The sequence below is a fragment of the Neopelma chrysocephalum genome, unplaced genomic scaffold (assembly GCF_003984885.1).
Source record: "Neopelma chrysocephalum unplaced genomic scaffold, ASM398488v2 Primary Assembly neopelma1_96, whole genome shotgun sequence".
NCBI lineage: Eukaryota > Metazoa > Chordata > Aves > Passeriformes > Pipridae > Neopelma > Neopelma chrysocephalum.
This window is the reverse complement of record NW_020897759.1, coordinates 449,639-473,399: the sequence shown is the minus strand read 5'-3', so window position 1 is coordinate 473,399 and position 23,761 is coordinate 449,639. Positions and strand designations below refer to the sequence as shown.

Here is a 23,761-nt window from a genome sequence, read left to right as displayed (position 1 = left end):
CTGTAGTTACCCGGGTCAGCCTTGCAGCCTTTTTTATGGATTGGGGTGATATTTGCCAACTTCCAGTCGTAAGGGACCTCCCCAGTGAGCCAGGATTGTTGGAAGATGGTGGAGAGCGGCTTGGCAAGCTCTTCTGCCAGCTCCCTCATTACCCTAGGATGGATCCCGTCTGGTCCCATAGACTTGTGAGGATCCAGATGACTCAGTAAGTCACTAACTATTTCCTCCTGGAATACAAGGGGACTATTTGGTTTCCTATCTCTGTCTACCAGCTCCAGAGGCCAGTTGCCTTGAGGGCCACCTGTCCTACTGGTAAAAACTGAGGCAAAGTAGGTGTTAAGTACCTCAGCCTTCTCCTCATCTTTATTAACTATGTTTCCCTCCAAGTCCCTCAAAGAATGGAGGTTTTCTTTACCTCTCCTTTTGTTATTAATGTATTTATAGAAGGACTTTTTATTATCCCTAACAGAAGTGGCTAATTTAACTTCAAATTGTGCTTTTGTATCCCTGATTTTCTTTCTGCATGATCTAGCTGTCTTCCTGAATTCTTCGTAAGTAGCCAGCCCTTTCTTCCATAGTCGGTAAACTCTCTTTTTATCCCTGATTTCCTTCAGAATCTCCCTGTTTAACCAAGCTGGTTGTCTTCCCCGCCGGCTTGCCTTTCGGCACACCGGTACGGCCTGTTCCTGTGCACTCAAAACTTCCTGCTTAAAGCACATCCATCCCTCCTGGACTCCCTTGTTTTCAAGGGTTGTTTCCCAGGGTATGCTCTGGACTATACTTCTGAATAGGTCAAAATCTGCCTTCCGGAAGTCCAGCGTAGAGGTTTTATTGTTGTTTCTCCTTGAATCTCTGAGTATTGAAAATTCTATTATTTCATGGTCACTGTTTCCCAGGCGGCCTTCAACCAGTACATCTCCCAACAGCCCTTCTCTGTTTGTAAACAGCAGGTCTAGCAGGGCCTTACCCCTGGTAGGTTCATTTACCAGTTGATGAAGGAAATTGTCCTCTATACACTCCAGGAATTTCCTAGACTGCCTCTTCTCTGCAGTATTGAGCTCCCAGCAGATATCTGGCAGGTTAAAGTCACCCACAAGGACAAGGGCTGACGATTTCGAGACATCTGCCAGCTGCTTGTAGAATATTTCATCCCCTTCATCATCCTGGTAGGGCGGTCTGTAACAGACACCTATGATGATGTCGGCCTTGTTGGTCTTTCCCTTGATTCTGGTCCACAGGCACTCAACCTTATTGTTGCTGATCTCAAGTTCAACAGAGTCAAGAGACTCTCTAACATATAAAGCCACCCCTCCACCTCTCCTATCCTGCCTGTTCCTTCTGAAGAGCCTGTAGCCATCCATGACAACACTCCAGTCATGCGAGTCATCCCACCACGTTTCTGTGATGGCGACTACATCATAGCCTTCCTGCTGCACAATGGCTTCCAGCTCCTCTTGTTTGTTACCCATACTGCGTGCATTAGTGTACATGCACTTCAGGTGGGCTGTTGATTTAATTCTTAACTCAGGCTTTCCATCCTTAGGTTGATCACTGGAGAGCCCGGTTCCAACCCCTTCCCTCTTCAAACCTAGTTTAAAGCCCTCCTGATCAACCTTGCTAACTTATGGGCTACAGTCTTCTTCTTCTTTCTAGAAAGATGAATCCCATCTGATTTTAAGAAACTAGGTACCATGGAGTTTTCCCCATGGTCAAAGAAACCAAAATTTTGACGGTGGCACCAATCCTTTAGCCATCTGTTGAGGAGTTGGGCTTTTTTACTCCACTCTTTATTTAACTCCTCATCCATCCCAGACAGTACAGGAACTGAGGCAAATATCACCTGTGCTCCTGTCCCCTGAACTGACCGACCCAGTGCTTTGAAGTCCTTTTTAATTATCCTGGCACTTCTTCGATTAATGTCCTCACTGCCAGCCTGGACTACCACCAGTGGATAATAGTCTGAGGGCTGGATTAACTCAGGAAGTCTCTTACTAATATCCCTCACCCTGGCCCCAGGAAGGCAGCATACTTCTCTCTGGGATGGGTCTGGGCGACAAATAGGGCCCTCAGTTCCCCTCAGAATGGAGTCACCGACTACAACTACCCTTCTTTTTTTCTTTATACCTGTGGTTGTAACCCGTCTATTAGACAGGGCCGAAACAGGAAGCTCTCCAGAGAGATCTTCTTGGCTGTCCTCTGCCTGACTGTCTGGGTCCAGGGACTCATATCTATTCTTCAAGGGTACCCTAGGGGGTGATGGGGGTCGAGAGGGAGTTCTTTTACCTCTCCCATTAGGGACCTGTTTCCATTCCCCCCCATCAATTTGGTCTGCTCCATCTGCCTTATGGCAGGAGGGGCAGGGCTTCGCCGTCTCCTGTTTGACTTCCTTAGGGTTCAAAAGGGTTTGACTCCACCAGTCAATTTCTTTTTCACTCTCCCTAATGCACCTTAATCTCTCTACCTCGTCCTTAAGTTCTGCTACCAAGCACAGCAAGTCACTCACCTGCTCGCATCGTATACAGCTACCTCCTACATCATCCTCCGGTACCAACATCAGGCTCAGACACTCTGCACACCCAGAGACCTGGGTGGCTGCATCCTTCTTCGAGGGGAGTGTCTGAGCAGACACACTCCTAGTATTAACAGCAGTAATGGCTTTTGTTTTTCTGGAAACCATTCCTAACTCCAAAAAGCACACTCACCTACGAAAAGTGGGAGCTGGTTGAGCCCTGCCTGCTTGAAATGCCTTGAAATTGCTGTGCCACACCCCTGATGCCCTGCTCCTGTGGGGTGCGTGAGCGAAGGTCGCTCACGCTCCTGAAGGCCTTATATAGCCTTCCCTATCACCACCTAACGAGCCTGATCCCCCCCTCACTCACCTTAATTGGTTCTGAGGAGGAGCCAAGCCTGGGCAGCAAATGGCCTAGTAGCTCTCCTGAAGGCCTTATATAGCCTTCCCTATCACCACCTAACGAGCCTGATCCCCCCCTCACTCACCTTAATTGGTTCTGAGGAGGAGCCAAGCCTGGGCAGCTCGTGTTCATGGAGGATGTAAAATGACACAAAACAGTCTTCATTTGCATGCAGGGTTAATGTCTCCAAGATCTGATACATGACTGAGAACCCCGGCATCAAACATAAAACTAACTCATGCTTCTTAGCATTAAAACTGCGCCTCTATCATATATACATTAATAAAATCTCTTAGGAATAAGAATAATTTCGTACCTTTTTCCAGGATCACTAAACATAGTTAAAACTGAAAAACAGTAACAGTCCATACTTGCTCCAGTGCAAAATCACCCAGAGATTTTTGGAGTGAAAAGTTTTGAGCTGAATGTAGACTGGAATTCCTTGGGAGTCAAAAGCAAAAAAATGATTTCCGCTCTGTTTTTCCAGTGTATAGGATAGTGGGCTCCACATTCACATAAATAAACAGAAAATTAATTCAAAGCATCAGACTTGACCACAGATTTTTGCTACTGGAAGATGAAACTTTGAGGTTCCATATTTTTATAGCTAAAGAAACTATAGTGGGATGGTGTGAGACACTGGATCAGTAAAAGTACTGTTTTATTGTTGGGGCAGAACCAACTCAGGGCAGCAGAAGGAAGGGCCTTCCACAGGATTCTTTGGTGGTAGCTATATTTCTCTTAATATCTTTTCCTAATCTCTTTTCTCTTTCCAGCTATTTACTCCTGTTTGTTCTCTTAATCTCTTTCTTTATTCTTTTCTTAATCTCTTCAGGGTAACTTAAAACCAGTGGGTTGTATGCTGCTAAGTTGTGTGGGTGCTTTGTGGAATGCTCTATGTTGGTTGTAGGTCACCCCTTTTAAATCGTCGCCAAAATCCTTATTTCCTCCTGAAATTAAAAGTGTCTCCTGGGAAATGTGTGGAGGCTTTCTCTCTTTAGGCTATCTCAACATATTAAGAACCAAATGCTCTGCAAAAGTTCGGTGGGCGAGCTCTTGGAGTCTTAAATGTAATTTTTAATCCCTATTCATTTATGTAATGTGAACAGGTTCTAAGCATACCTCAAGAAGATTAACCGGGGTATGTACACAAGTAACACAACAAAAGAACACAGAAAACTGATTTCTGAGCTTTTAAAAGTTGGATTTTTTCCCATGCTATTATTAAATTAATCATCTCATGCTACTTCAGAAAAGAAATTGCACTGCTTGGGACTGTAAGGAAGAAAACTCGTGCCCAACTGGTTTTGACGCAAGAGAACCTGAGGTTTTTCTTCCTTCTTTCAAAAATGATCATCTGAATGTCTAAAAACCAATCTTGCAGGTGGGATGGAGTACATTACTTGACATGACAGAGTCTGGGAACCACCTGGCTGGGGGGCAGTTCCCCTGGAAAAGGACCTGCCTTGGGAAGAAGGCTGTACACACCCCAAGGTCCCTTCCAACCTGAACTGTTATTGTTTTCAAATGCAGTTACAAAATAACTATATGATACTTACTTAATTACTGACACTGATTCCTTCAGGGGCAAGAATGACTCACTTCTTGGGGATACTCCAAGACAGGTAATAGAAATGCAAACAGAATGCAGCAACATCATGAAATATTCTTTCCTGACACAAGGGTTACTACAAAAGAAACCACAGAAACATGCTGCTAGTCTGCTATTTTTGTTCTTTAAAAAAAAAAAACAAACACACAAACATTTTGTGGAGCTTATTTCTGTCAAGCTGTGCCTTGTATTTCTCTTAAAACAGTGGGGGAGCTTAAATATCCAGATATGCCCAAGCTCTGTAAGAAAGCATATGTATTTACTACTAACTCCAAAAACAAACTTGCAAGCCAAAAAATCCCACTATAATGATAAAAACGCACAAGGTTATGAGATGCTGTTGCTTTGGCATCTGCCATAAAAAGCTATTAAAATAACAAAGATATGAAAAAACCTATAACAATTTAAAAGCTTTGAAAACTGAGCATCTTGTATACAAAATATTTTAACATAAAATATATTTCAGTCAATATAATTAAATAAAATTGACATTGTGTTGATAACAGTCCCAGACAATACAGACAAATCCTACTCAAGAGCTAAATGCATTCCAAGAGGAAATAAATTACTGGTTGTATTTATTAATAAAATCAACTTTAACTGTTCTGTAAATTTAAAAGGTGAAATCTACCTCCACAGAAAATGTCTAAAAGGAGATGCAGAGTTAAGGAATATTGTTTAATCATTATATCAAAAGTGACACACAAGACAAAGCAAGACTGTACTTCCACAAGAAACGCTTCTGAACATAGGAAAAGTTCCATCCACAGCACACTTCTCTCTTTCACGACATCCTGAAAAACTTCTACCACAGCAGCATTATCCAGTACTGATAGTTATGAGGGCTTAGGTGTACAGGTGCTATGTGACCATAAGGTTTCACACTATATTCAGAACAGATTAAGACACCTACTGCTTCAGACAGACTCAAAAAATTCAATAAGAAACAATGATGCAATAACAAGAACACAGCAATCCCTAGAATACTATCTGCAGTGGTAAAAACACTTAGGGCAAATCACGATCCAAGACAAAATGTCAAACTCCTATTTGCAATCTCTCTCTACTGTGGCAGAAATAGGATTTAAAGAACTTACTCTATGTTTCTCTTTCTTTCTCTTATCCCACAGTTTAAAGCAAGGATAGGAAGGACGGATTGCACCGGAGGCACTTGGTTTGACTGTGACATAATTGACTATGTCTGGTAATAAGCTTTAGAAGTTATATGTGGGTTTATTTGTTCTGAGATTATGAGGCAACTTTAAGCTTTGAGAACACATAACTGAACAAAGTAGAGATATATTAACCCACTGTTCAAATCTAGCAAAGGCCTTCTTGTTACCCACCATTGAGGGAAGATTTAATTTCTACATTGTTATTACAAGCTGCTGATCACGGAACTTGCAAATAAATTAAGAGCATACAGGTAAAGCAACCCCCTCAAGAACAAACAGAATTGTGGGGTACGGGGTAAGCCAAAAATTCTACAAACATTATTGATCTGATACTCCAGGCAAGAAATTAAATAAAATCCTGCCTGGCTCTTATCTCTGATGTCTGGGTAGTGGTTGCCAGCGATACACAGAAATATGTTCTTATTACATCGGGATAAAGTTTTTGTACTTTAACAAAAAAAAACACTTGTGTAGTTTCACTCAAAAGCATACCTTCCAACTGCTGAGAGGCATGGTGAACTCTTGAGAAAGAAAATAAAACCAAACACAAATCCAACCAAACCAAAACCACACGCACCAAACAGCCCTCTAAAGCTCTCCCTACCCCTGCACACACCTATGCCTTGGTTTCATACAGAGACTGCACACATATTTCTGAATGCATGTTGAACCCTCCTACAGAAAAAGCATACGAAGTTATCTTTAACAAAAGAGACGTTGCCGTTATTTTAGTTTAAAATGTTACAGAAGTGGAAAAAAACTGAAAATGCAGTAAAGTATTCAGTATTCACATTTGGGTGGACAGTTACTTTGTTTTTCGGAGACAGATGACAGAATAGGCTGAACACACAAAGACTGCTTCTTAAACCAATCCAACGGCACCTCCCACCCAGAACTAATTCACTTGACCTGACAAGTGAAACAGACAGCAAATTCCAAAATATGTTGGGCTTTTTTGCATGGAATTCGTCATTTCAGTTCTGCACTTTCACTTTCTCTATCTTGCACTACTGAAACCAAAGCAGCAAGAATAAACAAACATTTCTGTTTCCACCTTGTGGAGTACAGCATCTGTAAATGACCTAGAGGATGTTTTGGATACGATATTCAAACCTACAGGGGTGAATTTCACAAATCCCCTATTTTATTTCAAGAATCAAAAGTCCATTTTTTGACCCCCCCAAAAAAAATCGCTATTCCTCAAACTGTATTTTCTGTATTAGATATACACCCATTATCCAGGATCTAATTTAGGATCCAGCAAATCATAATGCTGGTAAACTACTTCCAATAATTTTAGCTGCAGTCTCACCATGCTAACTAAACAATTACCTTCTTGTATCCACAGTTTTTCTACATGAGGGACAACAAGATTCTGCTCAGAAAGCATAAAACAATTCACCCAAGTTTATCAAGCCTTGAGCAATGCATTCTAGAATAAAATTTTAATTTCAAGATATACAGATTCTTGAAATGGAAGGCTAAAATAATCCTCAAGACTTACTGATACATGAATCACAGACTATGCTCAGTTGGAAGGGACCCACAAGGATCATCAAGTCCAACCCTCAGCCCTGCACAGGACCTTCCCCAAGAGTCACACCCTGTGCCCAGGAGTATCATCCCAATGCTTCTTGAACTCTGGCAGGAAAGAGGAAATAAAAAAGTATTCAAAACTGAGTTCTGCTTATAATTTTTTCCTTTGTTATTTTATACTCAAAAGCACACTGGAAGTCATATCTTCAACAGTGCAGCATCCAGAACTGGAGCTCAGCTCCCTGCAGTTCGCTATAAACATATTGAACTGAGAACACAAAGTCTCTTCATGGAGCAAAGCTTTTTAAGGATGATTTTTCTGCATTTCTACATTTTTCTTAGGCCGTGTAAATGTTCTGTCACAGTATACCAACACTGCCCATTATACTGGTATAAAAATTATCAGCACTAGAGATAGCTGGGTTTGCTGATCAAACTGGGATAAGGCATACTGTCAACAGCACAAGCTACAGTACAGCTTCCCAGAGGATGCAGGCATTAAAAAAAATCTCCATGGGAGTTTACAGTCTCAGGACTTGATCTCAAAAGGAGTTCAACACAAAAAAAACCCTGTGTTTGAATACAACAGCCATAATTATCAATTAAATTAGTTGCATACTCAAATTACAACATAAAACTGAAGTTTATGTCATTAACCTTCTGTGTATTGGATTTCATATCCAAGTAAACCTTTAGTCCGATTTATAATGTAATGCATTTAAAGTAGAAAGGTCCTTATGGATTATTCATTCATGCACCGAACTTTATAGAGATGAAATAAAACTGTAATGGAACTGGAACAATTGCAGTGTAACTACACTGTAGCTACAGTCTTTGAATACATGGTAAGATGAACACACATATGGATTACATTTATATACTGGGGAGGGAAGGACATCAGTAAATCTCAACATTTAGGCCACAGCTGTTGCTTCACGTACAGTTTGAATTATATTATGCCAAATCCAAACAAAACAGCAATAAGAAACTACAAAAAACCTACTGAAAACATATTAATTAGTTCCTTATTCCCTCTTGGCATTTCTAACAAAACCAGCCCCATGACAAATCAGGTATATTCTATATATTCAGAAACAAGGAAGACTTTAAAATAAGAAAATTATTTTTAGTAATGTACTCCACATAAATGAAATTAGCATCATTTGATTCTGTCATAAAAATATAGTAAGATTTCAGTTACATTCAGTTACATAAAATGGACCGTATCTTAAACGACAATAAGCACTTGCTCAGGGACATATATGTTCATATACAGGAGCATCAAACTATCACTAACACCTTGAGGATTTTACAAGTTCCTCCAAGAGTCACAGCAGGGTTTTTTCCCCTCCTTCAAACTGTTTGTTGGAGAAGTTCGAGCCAAAGCAAACATCTAGCTAAGTCTATTTGTACCGAAGAATAAAGTACTATGCCTTCCAATACATTTTGGTGTCCCACAGCTTCAGGATTCCATAGCATCCCAATCACCTGAAACTGCCTCAGGCTTCATCAGCTTTTTGAAACAGCAAATCTCAATTTCCATGAACAGAGAGAACAAACTGCAACTCCTAATGTCAGGATCAGAAAACTGATGCAGCTGAGAATTACCCTGGGAAGCAAGAAGGTTAGTTTTCATTCGAGTCAGCTCCTGGTGTGGTTGATGTATGTATGCATGAACACTCTCGGCTGGCTCAAGGGAAGGGATAGGAGGAGTCCAGAGGAGGAGCAGCCGCTGCTCTTGGTGGCACTGCAGATTAATGCCATGAATGCCAGGTTGAGCTGACAGTGGTATTAATTAAAAGTCTGTATTGTGTCTTAGTAATCTCTCAACTGAAAGGCTGGAGATGGTACCTAATAAGATGTCTGATATTGTTGGATATTAACATCCGTTTTTTGTCTGTTAAAGCAGATGGTAGAGAACTCACTGATTTACCATGTTCTCCTCCATTACTTCTCCCCCATACTTCCCCAGAAAATAGTCTTAAGGCAGATAAAAGGAGATGCCACACAGGCAGTTCAACCAAGATGATGAAACTGTGGTTATTGAAGTGATATTGGTGAAGAGTTTTTATGAAACTAATAAAAAAAATTCTTCAGTGTCCCCCACTATTTCATGTACCAGAGCAAATAACAAAATGGATGATTGATTTTTCTCTCATGAAAAAGTAAATATATAGGAAATGTGAATTGCTAGCTTCAAAAATCCACAGCATCATAAAACACATAATTAAACTTCAACACCTAAAAAATGTAATAGCTATCAAGTCTCATTTTTGTGAACAAGAATTTCAGGTTTGATTGGTACATACTTTCTAGAAAATAACACAGAAGCAAATAATATCCATTTATCTGTATCAACACGAAAGGGCTAAACAATTTAAGTGCAAATCAAAACATAGCTCAAAGGAAAGACTCAATTCCTCCACTCATTTTTATAACGGAAAAACACATACAATGTTTAATTCACAGGAAAAAAAAAATTATAGGACATTCACATTTAAAGCTTGAGCAAAACTTATGGGAATAATAACAAAGTTATGACAAATTTTTGAGAAAGAAAGCAGAGAACACACAAGCCCTGCTTGGAAAGGTGGATTCCCAGGGTGGATTCTCAGGGTGGACTCTTGCGTGTGTGGGGCACATTTGCTGTCACTATTTGGGCTGCTGAAGGTTTCCGCGCTACTTTGCACCAAATTGCAGGTGTAATCAATGTAATGTACTTTTCCTGGAAGAGGAGAGAGTACAAGCAGCTGGTGGACTGGAATGGAGATGCTTTGCCTGGATCTCTTCTACAGACAAACATACACACACTCTCTGAAAAACACTGTCAGCTCCTCAGCTCTTTGTTCTTTCATGTTTCTGAATTTACTGATAAACAGACCATTTCATATGATCACATTAAAAATATGTGATATGCTTATTACTGTCTGCTAGAGAGACACAACTACAACAACGCTGAAATTATTAAAATTCAAAGAAAGGAAATCTGCAGGGTCTGGTTTCTTGCAAGGAATCTGGGCAGGTTTTGTCATTCTCCTCCCTGCAGGTACACGTGTGTCAATAAACAGATCAGTAACACCAAAATACAGCAGTCAGTTCCAGAATGTAATGTTGGCACTGAAGAAACAGATGAATTATGCTGGACAAGCCAAATACAAAATGTTCAACACAGCTGTCAGATCAGTATTTCAATGGCCTAGAAATATGACATGTATAAATATATTCCCACTGATCAGCTCAGCATCTTGCTTATCCTAATACCTCTCTCCATGTTACCTGAAAAACCACACTGATTTATTTACAAACTCCCACAGCCAAAAAATCAGCTTCTATATTTAGTGGTTTATCACACAGCAAGCAGTATTAAAAATTACTAGCAGCATATTAAGTTCTAAGCAGCAAGGAAAGATGGCAATGAAAATTAGAGCTGTATCTTCTACAAATGTGCCAAGTGTTACATGCTTTTCATTAGTTACATGATCCATAGAATTGCTTCTTACCTAATACCATTATAACCAGATGATTTCCATCTCTTTTTCTCAGTACTTAAGAGAAAAACAGAACTCAGGTAAAAAGACTAAGATCCAAGGTTCTGCTTATACCAGTCCTTTCCTCATCTTTTTAAAATATCTGATAAAAATACTGCATGGGATTGAATGACTTCTAAACATTTGTTTATCATCATATAAAGGTTAAGCTAAACCATGAACATTCATGTGCTTTTCCTGCATTTCCCATCCTTTTATGACACTCCAGGATTGACACGGCCCACTAATCACCCTGCACCACTTTGGTAACCATCAGCAAGCTCCAGTGAGATCCCACCTTCAGAGGAAGTGAGCCTAAAATTCACATATCTAAGGTCTGATGTGCCAAACATACATGTTGGGCCACCTGGAAGCTGATCAGACTCAGACCATAAAAATGTAAAAAACCCTATAATTTAGATAGAGAAGCCAGATGCTTGACTGCTAATCTCTGGTTTCCCAGATTTTGGATCATTTTCCATCTCTATATTTACCTTTTATCAGGTATTCCAGAGGACTAACTGTTAGAGGAACCAGAGTCTTCTTCAAACATGCCACTGAACTGAAGCATAATGGTACCAAACCCAAAATGGATATTAGCAAAACAGCTCAACAGATTAATATTTCTTGCTGTTTGCTTTTGTGTGTTCTTTTTCTTATCTTTCTTTCTCGAGCCAAGATGTTGTTCGCACACCAGGAAAGTAATATGGGCTCCCACCTACAACAAGTGACATCGTAGATTTTACTTACCTGACAAAACTGAAGAAAATTCTCCCAATCAAAAGTGAGTTAAATGGAGAGAAATAATTCTTCCTTCATCTAATCCTGTGCTAGCAGCTCTTTATTTCTTTATTCTATGATTATTGATGTAAGATTAATATTAAACTCATTTCTCATGAAGCATTCATGAAATTCCAGGAACAGGCATTATGTGTTTTGCATTGGCTGTAACACACACACTAGTTTATTTCATTTATTGAACAATCAAATATTCACTAATAATTTCACTTGAGAAAAAAAAATACAGTGCAGTACCGAATCAACTCTCTGCATTTTATCTACAGTAGAATCTGATTAGTGTAACAAGAGCAACAAGGTTTTCCCCCAAGGTTTGCCAGTTCTGCATCTGCCTTTCCCCCTGTGTTCCACGGGGACTTTTGCTGGTCAAATCTGGAGAACTCCTGGGACTCCCAGGTGTTTTCTGTAGGTGTTTTGTTGCTGGATTTTTTTTGGTTGGTATGTTTGGGGTGGGGAGGTTCTGTTTTAATTCTACTATTTCCTATTTCAATCCAAACCACTTGTTTCTCTTCAAGAAATATATCTTTCAGAGCACATAAAATACCAAGTTTTTGACTCTAAAGATTTAAGAACATTGGGGAGTTCTACACATGAATTTCCCCATTCTGAACTCTGATTGATAAGCCTCACAGGGAACTTAAGAGATAATTATTTTCCCTATGGAAGGTTTTTAACTGATATGGCATAATCTGATTTAGTGAAAAATGCAGGAGCCCTAATCTGTTATTTCTTACTTAGGTAAAATATGAATTGCTTTCACAGGGCATGGTCCTTATCTAAGAAAGCAGTAAATCCTGCACAATGAACACACCATTAGTAGCTACATAATCTTATCATGTGCATACCACATTCTCTTTTTAGACAGATCTATAATCATCAACTAATTCATCCCTGGTTTACCTCTAGGTTAAACAAAAAAAAAAAAAGAAATAAAACCAAGACACTTCCATTTTACCACAGGAAATTAAAAGCCTAGAAACTTAAACGGCTGTGGAGAAAAATCAATATTTTAGTCAAAATTAGATTTTAGGAGCTTCTGGTATCAGATGCGATACCCCGAAAGTGTAGGTTTCAATTTCAATTAAAAAGCTGAATCTGGATGCATAATAATCCATTGCAAAGGTGCACCTGAACCCCTGGAGAAACAAAGAAGCTGGCATGTGAAACACAGAACGGTTCAATTTTAAGAACAGGCATTGAACCTGAATGACTCAGGAGAAAACACTGCTCTGTGGTTTTCTCAGAACATCTCATTTCCCAGATAGAACCTCCTTTCTCCAAGACTTGCAGTTATTCAACAGGATAAAATGGACTTCTCAAGCTGGCTATTGAACATACTATTAATATTTACTTTTCATCTTTTATTTCCACCACATTTAGCACAAAAGGGTGAGAAGACTTAGGCCACCGTGTAAACCACAGTGTTCTCCAAAGAACTAAAACACACAGATCAGATTCACAGAAATCCCTAAAATCTTTGCTCTAAACAGATCTAACTGCAGAGGTTTTTATATCTCTATAATACTGAACATGACAAACAAAGAGTGAATAAATTTTGTAGAATAAATCTGTAGCTGTGCCTTTTTTTCATTTGTTTCCTTAAGACAAAGGTTCGATCTTTTAAATTGGTGATAATCAGAAGAATTCATCCTTTGCTGTTCACATACTATTACCACTTGATCGGGGTTTTGTGTATTTTAAGTTAAAGGTCAAAACAGGTATTGTTTTCTAAGTGTAAAAACGTTCCCAATCTGCCTATCACACTACAATGTTCATTCAAACAGGTTTGATTTCAGAAAGAGAACAGCATATTTCTGCAATTGTAATTTTTACAGCTTTTTCGAACTCCCAGTCAATACAGACTATCAACCATTCCTATGTTAAGCACAAAGAGAAAACAAATTGAGTATTTGCCCCGGATTTGCCATTTGGTCTCCATTTGCTGCACTAAACTGTATAAATGGAATGTGAATTTAGACTAAAGGAGCACAACTAAACACCTATGTTGTGTGACAATACACTGTATGGTCAGTGTGCTGCAATGGGAATTAATTGAAAAAGTCCTACCTGTGGGCACAAGGTCTCTATGTGATTAGCTGCCATCTGGACAATTTTCATTCCGTCTTCATTTGTTGACAGTGAACAAGCAAGATTAGCAACCTTAAACAAAAGAAACAAACTTAAATAAACAAAGAGCCTTTTAAGCAAGCATGCATCCCCAAGCCCTAAAACTTGCCAAAAACCATCTCTGCTAGAAAGCCTTTGTTTTTGGAAAATAATTTTTCAAAGGACATACTTGAACAAGGAAACACTGGGGTGAAAAAAGAGCAGTGGAAAGGAGTGACAATGACATGAAATCTCATGACCTCATCCCAGCTGAGGTTCACCAGGTAACAGCTGCAGGGTGTTGTTTAGATAACATGAGGAAATTTCAAAGTAAGAACCTAAGGCTTCAGCTAAGGTTGCTTGAGATCTCGCCCGTTAATTTTTCAGAGCCCTTCAAATCAGGTCCAGCCTTTTAACTTAAATTTTTTTAAACTTATTTTTAAGACCTTAAAGCTCAAACAACATTTGCCTTTATTTGTTGTAACGAAACACAGAGTAATTTATGCCCTGAGCTATCCACAGATCATTCCTTTAATTAGAGGTACGCTTTTCTACTGAAATAGTCACATCAGTGCAGCTGACACTGTAAATGTAGATGGAAACTTGAAATCTGTGAAAGAACAAGTCTATCTTCTGGTTTATTTTACTATACACCACAGAGACCCAGCTTCCTTTAGAGTAAAAACCTCTTCCATGATGCTCCACAGTTCCACAAGTTTAAACAGATTAAGGAAAAACAGCACTTGCTTCACTCACTGCAACTGAACATCAACAGGCTTTGGGATACTACTACAACTTCAACCATGATCTACTGCCAAAGGCTTTTATTATTCTTACTTAATTGATGTAAAGTAATTACAAGGCATTATTTAGCACATAGACAAATTAATTACTTGTCCTATTGCAAAGTCAGAAGAGATTGAGTAAGACCCTTTGTGAAGGGGATGAGGGCCAGAATGCAGGGCCTTCCATGGTCACCTCTGCCTACATATAAATACTCCATGCACCTATCCCTGGTATTCCAACAGAACTCACTGGTTCCCTACCTGTGGGATGCATTATCTTGACCACGTACAAAAGAATGGTTAAGACTGAAGAAATCCAGTTTGCATAGATGCATTGACACTGTATTCCCTCTTTTTTGAAGCCAACTGCCATGGGTTGTTTTTTTAATGCAGTGTCTGAAAAAAACCTGGGTTTGATTCTATACTTCCCCTCCTGACTCTTCACCCTAAACCATAGATGATTTGGTGTCATCACAATACAACTCTAAAAGATGCTATTCCCTCCCCACCAAAAAAAAAATCAGTTATTTTTCTTTGGATTGAAGGTCAGAGGTTTTCACTATTGGTCCCCAAAAACTAATTCATGTTGGTTTGAATATTTTCATTCCTTTGCCCTAGTCACTGAGCTGCTTCTGTATCCTAATGTCACACTGCATTCATTCACACTTCATTAATACACCCCCCTAAACAAACGAAGAACAAGGCTCGGTGCAAAAGTTATTGATCTATTTCTGAAAGAGCTTCTCTATGTCTAAAGCAGTAACAATTCAATGGTTAAAAAAAAAAAAGGCAATAACAGCCATTCCACCAGGACAAAATAAACTCTCAGCAGTCTTTTTTTCTCTTTAGCATAAGGTTCCTCAGGTTTTTCAAATTTCATTTCACAGTTCCCAGACAAGCTACTTTTTATTCCTTAGCATCCACTGCAAACATGTGCGATACACAGCTCCTGTTTATCAGTAAGAACAGTTTTAAGACTAAGTTCTCTGCTGTAAGCAATAACTGTTTTATCCCTGTCTTGATCAACAAGGCAGATACGGAGACAGTTTAGAACAACTTTTTATCCTGTTTCCCAGTTGCACTGGCTCCAACATTTCAGTACAAATGCAGCCCTTGATTTAAATTGTGTCAGAGTCACAGAATAATAAATTAGGTTGAAAGAGGCTTGCAGAGATCATGCTGTTCTTCAAAATACGAGAATGAACTCTAAACCAATCCATGTTCAAAATACAAACCCCTGTTCAAAATATGAGAATGAACTCTAAACCAATCCATGCCAATGGCTCTATAGAGCCCATCAGCATCTGGGGACAAATTTTGTGTAGGTTACCAGATCATGTTGAAAATCAGGAGGGTAAAAAAGCATGGCTCTTTTCTGACAAAGCACGCTCAGGTTGGGAAGGATCTCTTAGTCCACAAGTATTCCCTTTTATTTGATGTTAACAGCCATGATGCTTTTTTATAGAGAGAGGAAAAATTCTTTCTGATCTTATGCTTCCCCTCCTGATTCTTCAGCTCAGCTGTAAGTATTCCTTGGTGATGACCCAATTCATAAGACCATTCTCAAAGCACAAGCAGCCAACTAAGGATACAAGCATCAGGAATTTATGCCAGGCAACTTTCCAACAGCAAACAGAGGTTTGTATTATTTACATTAAATGTCACAAATGCAAGACAGTGGTCCAGAGTTAACTCCAAGGTGAGAACACAAATGCAAAGGCAAATGCAAAAGTGAGATTTTAAAGTAGTAAAAGTGTAAATAATCACTGCATTGCCTCACCACCTGTTTCATTCTCAGCTGAGAACAGCTTTACTGTTCTATTGTTCACACTTCACAGTAAGAACTAAATGTACCCCCAAGGATTTTTTTTCAGTCACATTCACTGCATTAACTCCCAAAAATAAGTATTTGCTTGGGAACAGACTGTCTGCCAATGAACTAAGTTCCTCTTCTATAAGTAGTACTAAATGAAGCAACATGTTCTTTGGATGTGATCCCTCTTGCTCCACCCATAGGAGCTCAGTTTCTTTACATTATTTTATCCTAATTCACTTATATTGTAAATTGCTAAGGATAAGTAAATTGTGAATTCCATGAACTTCCTCTTCTTCATAGTAAATACTTCCTGTCAAGAAAATCTTTCGCTGAGGAAAGACCCTCCAAAGCTCTGACTAACCTAAAGTTTACTGGGTCCTTCACCACTCTGCAGGGAAGCCCAAAGTCTGCTCTTTGTAATATTTTTAGCATACTTAAAGAAATCTGTGGCAACCCAATCCTTTCCGTTGGTAATCCTATGGAAATTCTCAGTACCATACTGGGAGACTGTATAGCCTTGGATAACAAATGCTCTGATGATATTTAAGTGGTTTTGCAATATACTCTAAATCAAAGCAAGGAAAAATAAAAATAAAAACTGACATGCTTCAAATTTCAAGAAAATTTAAATTGTTTGTCACAAGATTTCAAATGTAGTCTTTACTAGAAAGTTTAAAATACTGATCTGATAATTTTGCGGTTTTGTTTTTTGGTGGGGTTTTTTTCGTTTGCTTTTTTGGTCGTTGTTATGTTGTTGTTGTTTTGTTGTGGTTTGTTTTTTTGGTTAATCCTGAATAATCACAATTCGGAAGGTATTTCATTTGTAGGAGAGCAACTGAATACTGAGCTGAGAAATAACATTTGAATTTCAGCATTACAGCAGTCAACATAGCTTTTGATATAAATTATATACTCTCTGTAAACTGATTGTAACTCCCCGCTCTCCTCAAACTATAAGTGAAAAAGCTACTTCCATATTCTTTGCTTCCAGTTTTGTGGTATACAGAAATACCTTCTGCAAGTTTATGATGCATTCTAAGTTTCTGTCACTGGCTTTACTCATGAAGCCTTAAAAAGTCTTCTGAGGAAAATGACTGTTCATACAAAAAAAGAACCATGAAAAAGCTATAAAGGTCAACATTAAATAATGACTCTATACTTTTTCAAGGGAACAGCTATATTGATGTATGTATGTCTTCTAGTCATTGCTGCATTTTTATATGCATTTATGATTACTAAATGCATTTTTATGAGCTTGATAAAACCTACATTGACTAGAATATTTGTTTATAGTGAAAAAACACATTGCTCTAGACTGAAAACTTACCTCCAGTGGGCAATAAAGTAATATCACAATGTTGCTTGTTTTCCAGTCCATTTTCTACCATAAAACTTAATTTCTTTCCAGATCAACTCAAGTAGTAATACTTTAGGTCAAAATTTACACTTTCAACTTTTATTAGTTTTTACTTTTGTGGAGATGAAGTTAAAAACTCTACTCAACAATCTATTTAACATATATTGTGTTGCTTTCCCTGTCTCTCTTAGCTCTTCCCCTTTCACTTTTCCAGAAGGATTCTTGAGTTTGCTAATTTAACTACTCTGGGGCACTACACACCTGCAAGTCTCTTCACTCCTTTTGGTTCCTTTTGTACTTCTCTTAATTGTGCATGTCTCTATCTCCTTCCACTTTCTGCAGAACTGAATCATCCAGTATTCCACTAATGCCATAATCACTCCTGATTTAACAAAACCAGCTCCACCTGGTACACCTGAGGCTTATCACTGCCCCCCTTGAGGAGTAACCAACCACCTGGCTAAGATGTTACTCCTCAGAGTATTACATAACTTAAAATATTTCCCATTAAACATGACAAAGATTCTGCTTCTGCAATTAATTAATAAAAGGTTTTTGAATACCAGTGGACTAGACTGTTGGTTTTTGGGTTCGTTTTATTTTTTAGCAACATAACTGCAACTGGTTTACTTCAAGTTCCATGTTCTCAGACAAGTCTTCTCTCATACAAGTTCATTTAGGAGATTTGATGAATTGGGCCTCAACCAAAATAAAAATGGGAAAAAACCACACACAATACTCTGCAGCAAACACCACACATTAGTAAGGGAGAATTCTGTCCAGTAACATTTCAGAAATAATTTCCTTTTCAATAAAGGTGTCAGGCTAGATGCCCCATTAAGCTTTCTCTCACTGCTTTGGGTCACAGTTTACAGCTGAAGAACTCAGTTAAGGATTCCCCTCTAGACCTTAGTGTGCAGAGCCCTTGTTACTACCAAGAACAGATACTCTATTTGGATTTTATCTGTGCACTGGCAACCCAGGTTAGCTGAAGACTCCACTAAACAGAAACTGTCTGTAGTTGTGACCTGTGTCTCACTAATGGTCTCTCCAAAAAACATACCATCTACACCAGCACCAGACTTAATCCACTGGAATAACTGGGAAGCAGCCTCTGATACCTGAAACAAAGATCCTTCCAGGGGCCCAAACACAACAGCAAATGAAAGATCTAAAGGTAAACTGCTTGATGAAACCTCCCCTTAGCACCATTTGCTGAATGTTAGCAACAGAGGGCATTCCAGCAGTGTCACGTGAGCACAGCAATATAAAGAAAACTACTTGAAAAGGAGAATAGGAGAGGCAAAGAACTGACTAAAACCCAACCATTTTTACTGCCTTGTCCCTGGCTCTTTTTTCATGCAGACAGGAAAAAAAAAATATGTCAGTATCAAGACAAAAAATTATTTTAGCAGTAGAAAGATGCTGTGTATTGAATTAAACCAGAAGGCAGGGCTTTCAAAAGGACAAAGTGACTATCCAGTTCTGTAATCATGTCATTAATAACAAACCTTCTCATTTTCCTTAGCTCAGCATCACAACAAACATGGCAAATAAGACAGCAGTTACCCTGAGCAAGAGGACTCAGTCATGCACAGAATTAGCCAATTCCATAAAATATCTAAGGGAAGGAGTGATCAAAACTCCCTGCCAGGACACACAGTTCTTGAGGGAAAGGGGCACACAGAAGTGCTTATAAACAGATTAGTGAACTGGCCTTCACTGTCTGACACCAGTGGGATCTGAGAAACATCACTCACCAGTGAAAGTCAGTAAGGATCGACCAGTTCTCAAAACTGCACGAAACTCTCCATTGCCTGCACTTAAATAATAAATACAGCATATATAATAAACTGTCAATACAACAGCCAAGATTTCAGGCCCATTTATTCTATAAAACACAGGAAAGATTCAAAAATACGCATCAATGCATCCTTAATTACTTTCTTATTACTGTTTATTCAAATATTCCACAAAACAATAAAAAAAAGATAAAAAATATAAAAACAAAGGTCATCCAACTTTATCAAGATTCTGCTTGTGGCAATATCTGAAATCCAGCACTTAGAAAGCCTTCCAGAGAAAGTACAAGTCCGTCCCCTAATTTAAAAGATGAAATTCACTGAAGAAAGCAGGTCAGAGCCCAAGGCAACTCATATAATATGCAACCACCAACCCCTCCTACCTCACAAAAGTGAACACATCAGATGTGTTTAAAGAATTCTTTCCAAGTATTGGCTTTTCAGAAAGAAGAGTCACTCCATTTCAGAACTTATCATGAGTTAATTCTCTCTTTCAGTATTCTTGAAATCTTTCTCCAACCCAAAAGTCTCCCTCCGACCTCTGGGACAGCTCAGCACCGATTCAGTGCTGAATGGTATGCAACACACAGCACATTTGCATGCAGAAAAAAAAAAAAGAAAAACCTTATTTTCAAAAAAAAAAATTTGGTTTTACACTTCACAATTTATTGTGACAACTTTTTTCCCCTAGGCTTTCCAGCAGCTGAAATGTTGATAACTGCTGTTTCCTCGACTTAAACTAAGGGAGAGTAACTCAGAGAAATCCTTGCAGAGAAGATTTAATGACTACCAGAAAGCAAAGCACAGCCCTTCATAGAGCCTCAGTGAAGACAGGAAACAATGACAGAACGCAGATGTATAAATTTGTACCTACCACAAACAAAAAATGCATTCGTTTCAGAGTGACACAGGATACAATACACCATCACGATTTCTGTATGATTACAAAGAGCTTTAATCTATTCTTGTCCTAATTCCACTCAACAGGAATTGAAAAGGTGGTAACCAGAGGAGGATTACTGTAACACTCACCAAACAGCTTTAAGAATAACACATAATAACTAAGTCCCAACACTGACCCAAAGACCACTCCAGACTGGGCTGTACATCCCTCACCCACACCTGTGCTCCCAGAATCTCATTATCACTTAGTTGCACTCCTTCATCTCAAAAGAGGCCATTTTGTCTCCAGCAAGTGAGATCAAAAATCTCCGAACCCGGGAAAATATTTCTTAACATGTTGTTTTCTGTTGTTGCCTCATGGATTGGTATTTTAGAATTTATGTGGCACAAAATTATGCCTTAAAGCAGCAAGGCAACCAAACCTCACTGCTTACAAAAGCGAAATAACATCTCTTAAAGCAGCCAATAAAGCAGAAAACACACAGCTTTGGCTGGTTTTAGCAGCCTGACCTGCCCAGCCCGCACCATCTGCCCTCAGCGCCCGGTGGCCGGGATGGTGGGATCCCCCTGCCAGGAGATCAAAAGGCACCTTCAGCACTTACCATAAAAGCTCCACATGGGGTTGTGCAGCTGAACCCACCAGCTCCAGAGACACAGAGGCCACCTGCAGCCACGGCGTGCCCAGAGCATCTGGAGCTACAGAGCGGGCAGGGCAGGTGCTGAGCAGGTCCAGCCTGGGCCTCATCAAACACAGCTGTGTGTGAGTGTGGGTGAGTTTGCGTGTGTTTGTGTGTGAGTGAATTTGTGTGTGTGTTTGTGTGTGTTTGTGTCTGTGTGTTTTTGTGTCTGTGTGTGAATTTGTGTGTGTGTGCGGTTTTGTGTGTGTGAGTGAGTTTGTGTGAATTTGTGTGCGTGTATGTGAGTCTGTGTGAGTGTGTTTGTGTGTGTGTGACCCTGCATCTGTGTGTGTGTGTGTGTGTGTTTGAGCCCCGCACCACAGGAGCCGCTGCATGTCCGCCCCGGGCCGGCAGCGCAGGGCAGAGCCCGAGCCCGGCCGGGTCAGACGGGTCCGTGCCTGGAAAGCTGTAACAGAGCCTCATCCCTGGCTCGGTGAGAAGCGCTGTGAACACCGCGATTTCCCACCGCCCCGGGGTTTGTTTTCCTCTGGCTCAGTGTCACTGACTCGCTGCACAGGGCAGGCAGGAGGTCTGGGTGTACGCTGACTCCATTCAAAAAACTTTCCACGCCGAAGTGAATTAAAATGCGAAATTGAAATTTAAGGCTGTAAACGCACTTATGAAGCTTTTTCTGAGTCGCTCAAGCCAATGGTATGTGCAGTGGCTGGGAAGTAATCCCTTACTCATTCATAATTAAGTACATACATGTGTACTGCATAACTAAGTTGTCTGTAAAACAAAATAAATGTTACATTGCTCCAGTGGTAAAAATCTAACCTGTGCCACAGACACATAGTATATTCTTATTCATTACATTCTTATTGCACCACAGCATATTTTTATGCATTCACTATAGGCTACATTTCAAATATCTTGTAAAAATATAATTAACCCTCTCATTAATTTTTACCTTTCCTTTATCCCTTAAATGAATAAGTAATTTTTCTCAGGTTTATTACTTTTTATTCTCCTCTTTGTGAATGGTGCATGAAAGCCATGTACAGACAGCCAATTCCAACTGCAGTGGAGCTGGAAGTAGGCTCGTAGCTACTTCAGTTTATATGGAATAAATGTTGTACTAGCATAAAATGTTTCTGTGTCAGTGGAAGTCTCTACTTCTGTTAACAGAGTTTAAGGGTTCATAAAACACTTTATAAGAAAGCCTTGATGAATTTTTGGTATGTGACATCTGGTCTAGGAAAGGTGAGACTGGTCACAAAGAAAACACTTAAAACTGTTCATCAGCCTTGCAACCAAAACTTGCATACAAAATCATATGTGATATCAGATTTCCAAGCTGCAGATCGCAGTGCTGTCTGAAGCATCATGTGTGGGCTCACCCTTAAGCATGTGGATAGAATTCAAAATGTAGGATTGTGATCCTACTAAATTCACAGAAAAACTCCTATCTTGTTTACAGTGCACTGGCCTTGAAAAGGGGCAAATGAACTGACTGTTATTCACTGTAAAGTGATGCACTGATGAGGAACAATCCTCACACGCAGATGTGTCCAACAACAACGGAGAAAAAGATGTAGGAGTTATGTTCCAAAGGAAAAAAAACCTGTGTGCAAGGAAATCTAGAATTAAAATCCATAAATTACTCTTAACAATGGGCTAACAGGGTAGACATTATTTAAGCTAAAACTCAGAACGGTGCACAGGACAGGGCCACGACTGTCCTCTGTCCCTTCCCTGCACCAGCTGGGTAAAAGACTGTTGACAGTGTTGTGACTGAGGACAGTTCATTTACAGAAAGCACACCTAGATACTTTAATTCTGCCCTACTGAGCCTAGCAAGGAGGTTCCTTATGCCTAGCAAGACCAGCCTGTGTTTTTTAGGTTTCAGAAATTTGTCATGAGCTCAGTATTTTGAATACTAGGCTAACAGTTATTAAAAAGCAGTTGAATACAATGATGTTAAAATGTGACCAATGTGAACCCCTTGGGAGCAACTACGTGTACATTATTGCACATTGCTCAAATTTGGTGTTCAGATTCTTTTCAAGATCCTCTGTAGAGGATGAATTACACCAAAGGGAAACACCTAACTGTGGCAGGAAGACTGTAATAAGGAATTATGGGATTTGTAGTTTTCCGGGCTCTCACGCATGCTCAATGAAATACTTGGTTGTCATTGGTTTGAGGGATCATGTGACATGTTTAAGCGCTGTATTTAAACCAAAGTGTTTTGTAACAAACCTTAATCTCGCTCCAGCACTCGGCCAGAGTGCAGAGTGGGGTTCATGCCTTATACAACACTCCACCTAACAGTATGTGCCTTTTGTTTCAGCCAAGCTGTCATAAACAAAAAATATCCAACTTCCCCATTAAAGATCACTCGCCTTCCTTGTGATCAGAAATTCCAGTCCCTGGCTTCCCACAGTGTGTTTTCTGATAATTTCCTTACTTCTTTTTTTTTTCCCAGCTACTCTTTTTTTAATTTATGCTGTTAAGTCTGTATCATGAAAGCATTTGCCCTACTTTTTGCTTTCTTGTCTCAAATACAAGGTATTAGATAGCTTCTCTAGGTATTGTGTACAAACTGCATTTCAGAACAAGAACATTTCTCAGTTATTCCAATGTATCCAAGAATATACTCATGTTATAAAGTACAATCTTAGACAAAGCATCACCCAGGCAGCAACGGAGAAAAATACTGGTTCAAAAGCCATTTGCCAGTGGTAAAATACCCAGAAAGATTCCTAGAGAGGTGATTAAATTGAGCAAACAAACATCTTGCCTGATCCTTTGA

At 39.4% G+C, this 23,761-nt stretch overlaps 1 protein-coding gene across 8 annotated transcripts in view; it reads right to left on the bottom strand.

Annotated features, from left to right (window-relative positions):
* Nucleotides 1-23,761, bottom strand: part of CTNNA3 (catenin alpha 3) — a 428,400-nt gene that overhangs the window by 140,267 nt on the left and 264,372 nt on the right. For all 8 annotated transcript variants that reach the window (XM_027694077.1, XM_027694076.1, XM_027694078.1 and 5 more), the window contains one exon: nt 13,628-13,720. In XM_027694077.1, coding sequence (XP_027549878.1) covers nt 13,628-13,720 — 93 coding nt within the window. The remainder of the gene's footprint in view (nt 1-13,627; nt 13,721-23,761) is intronic.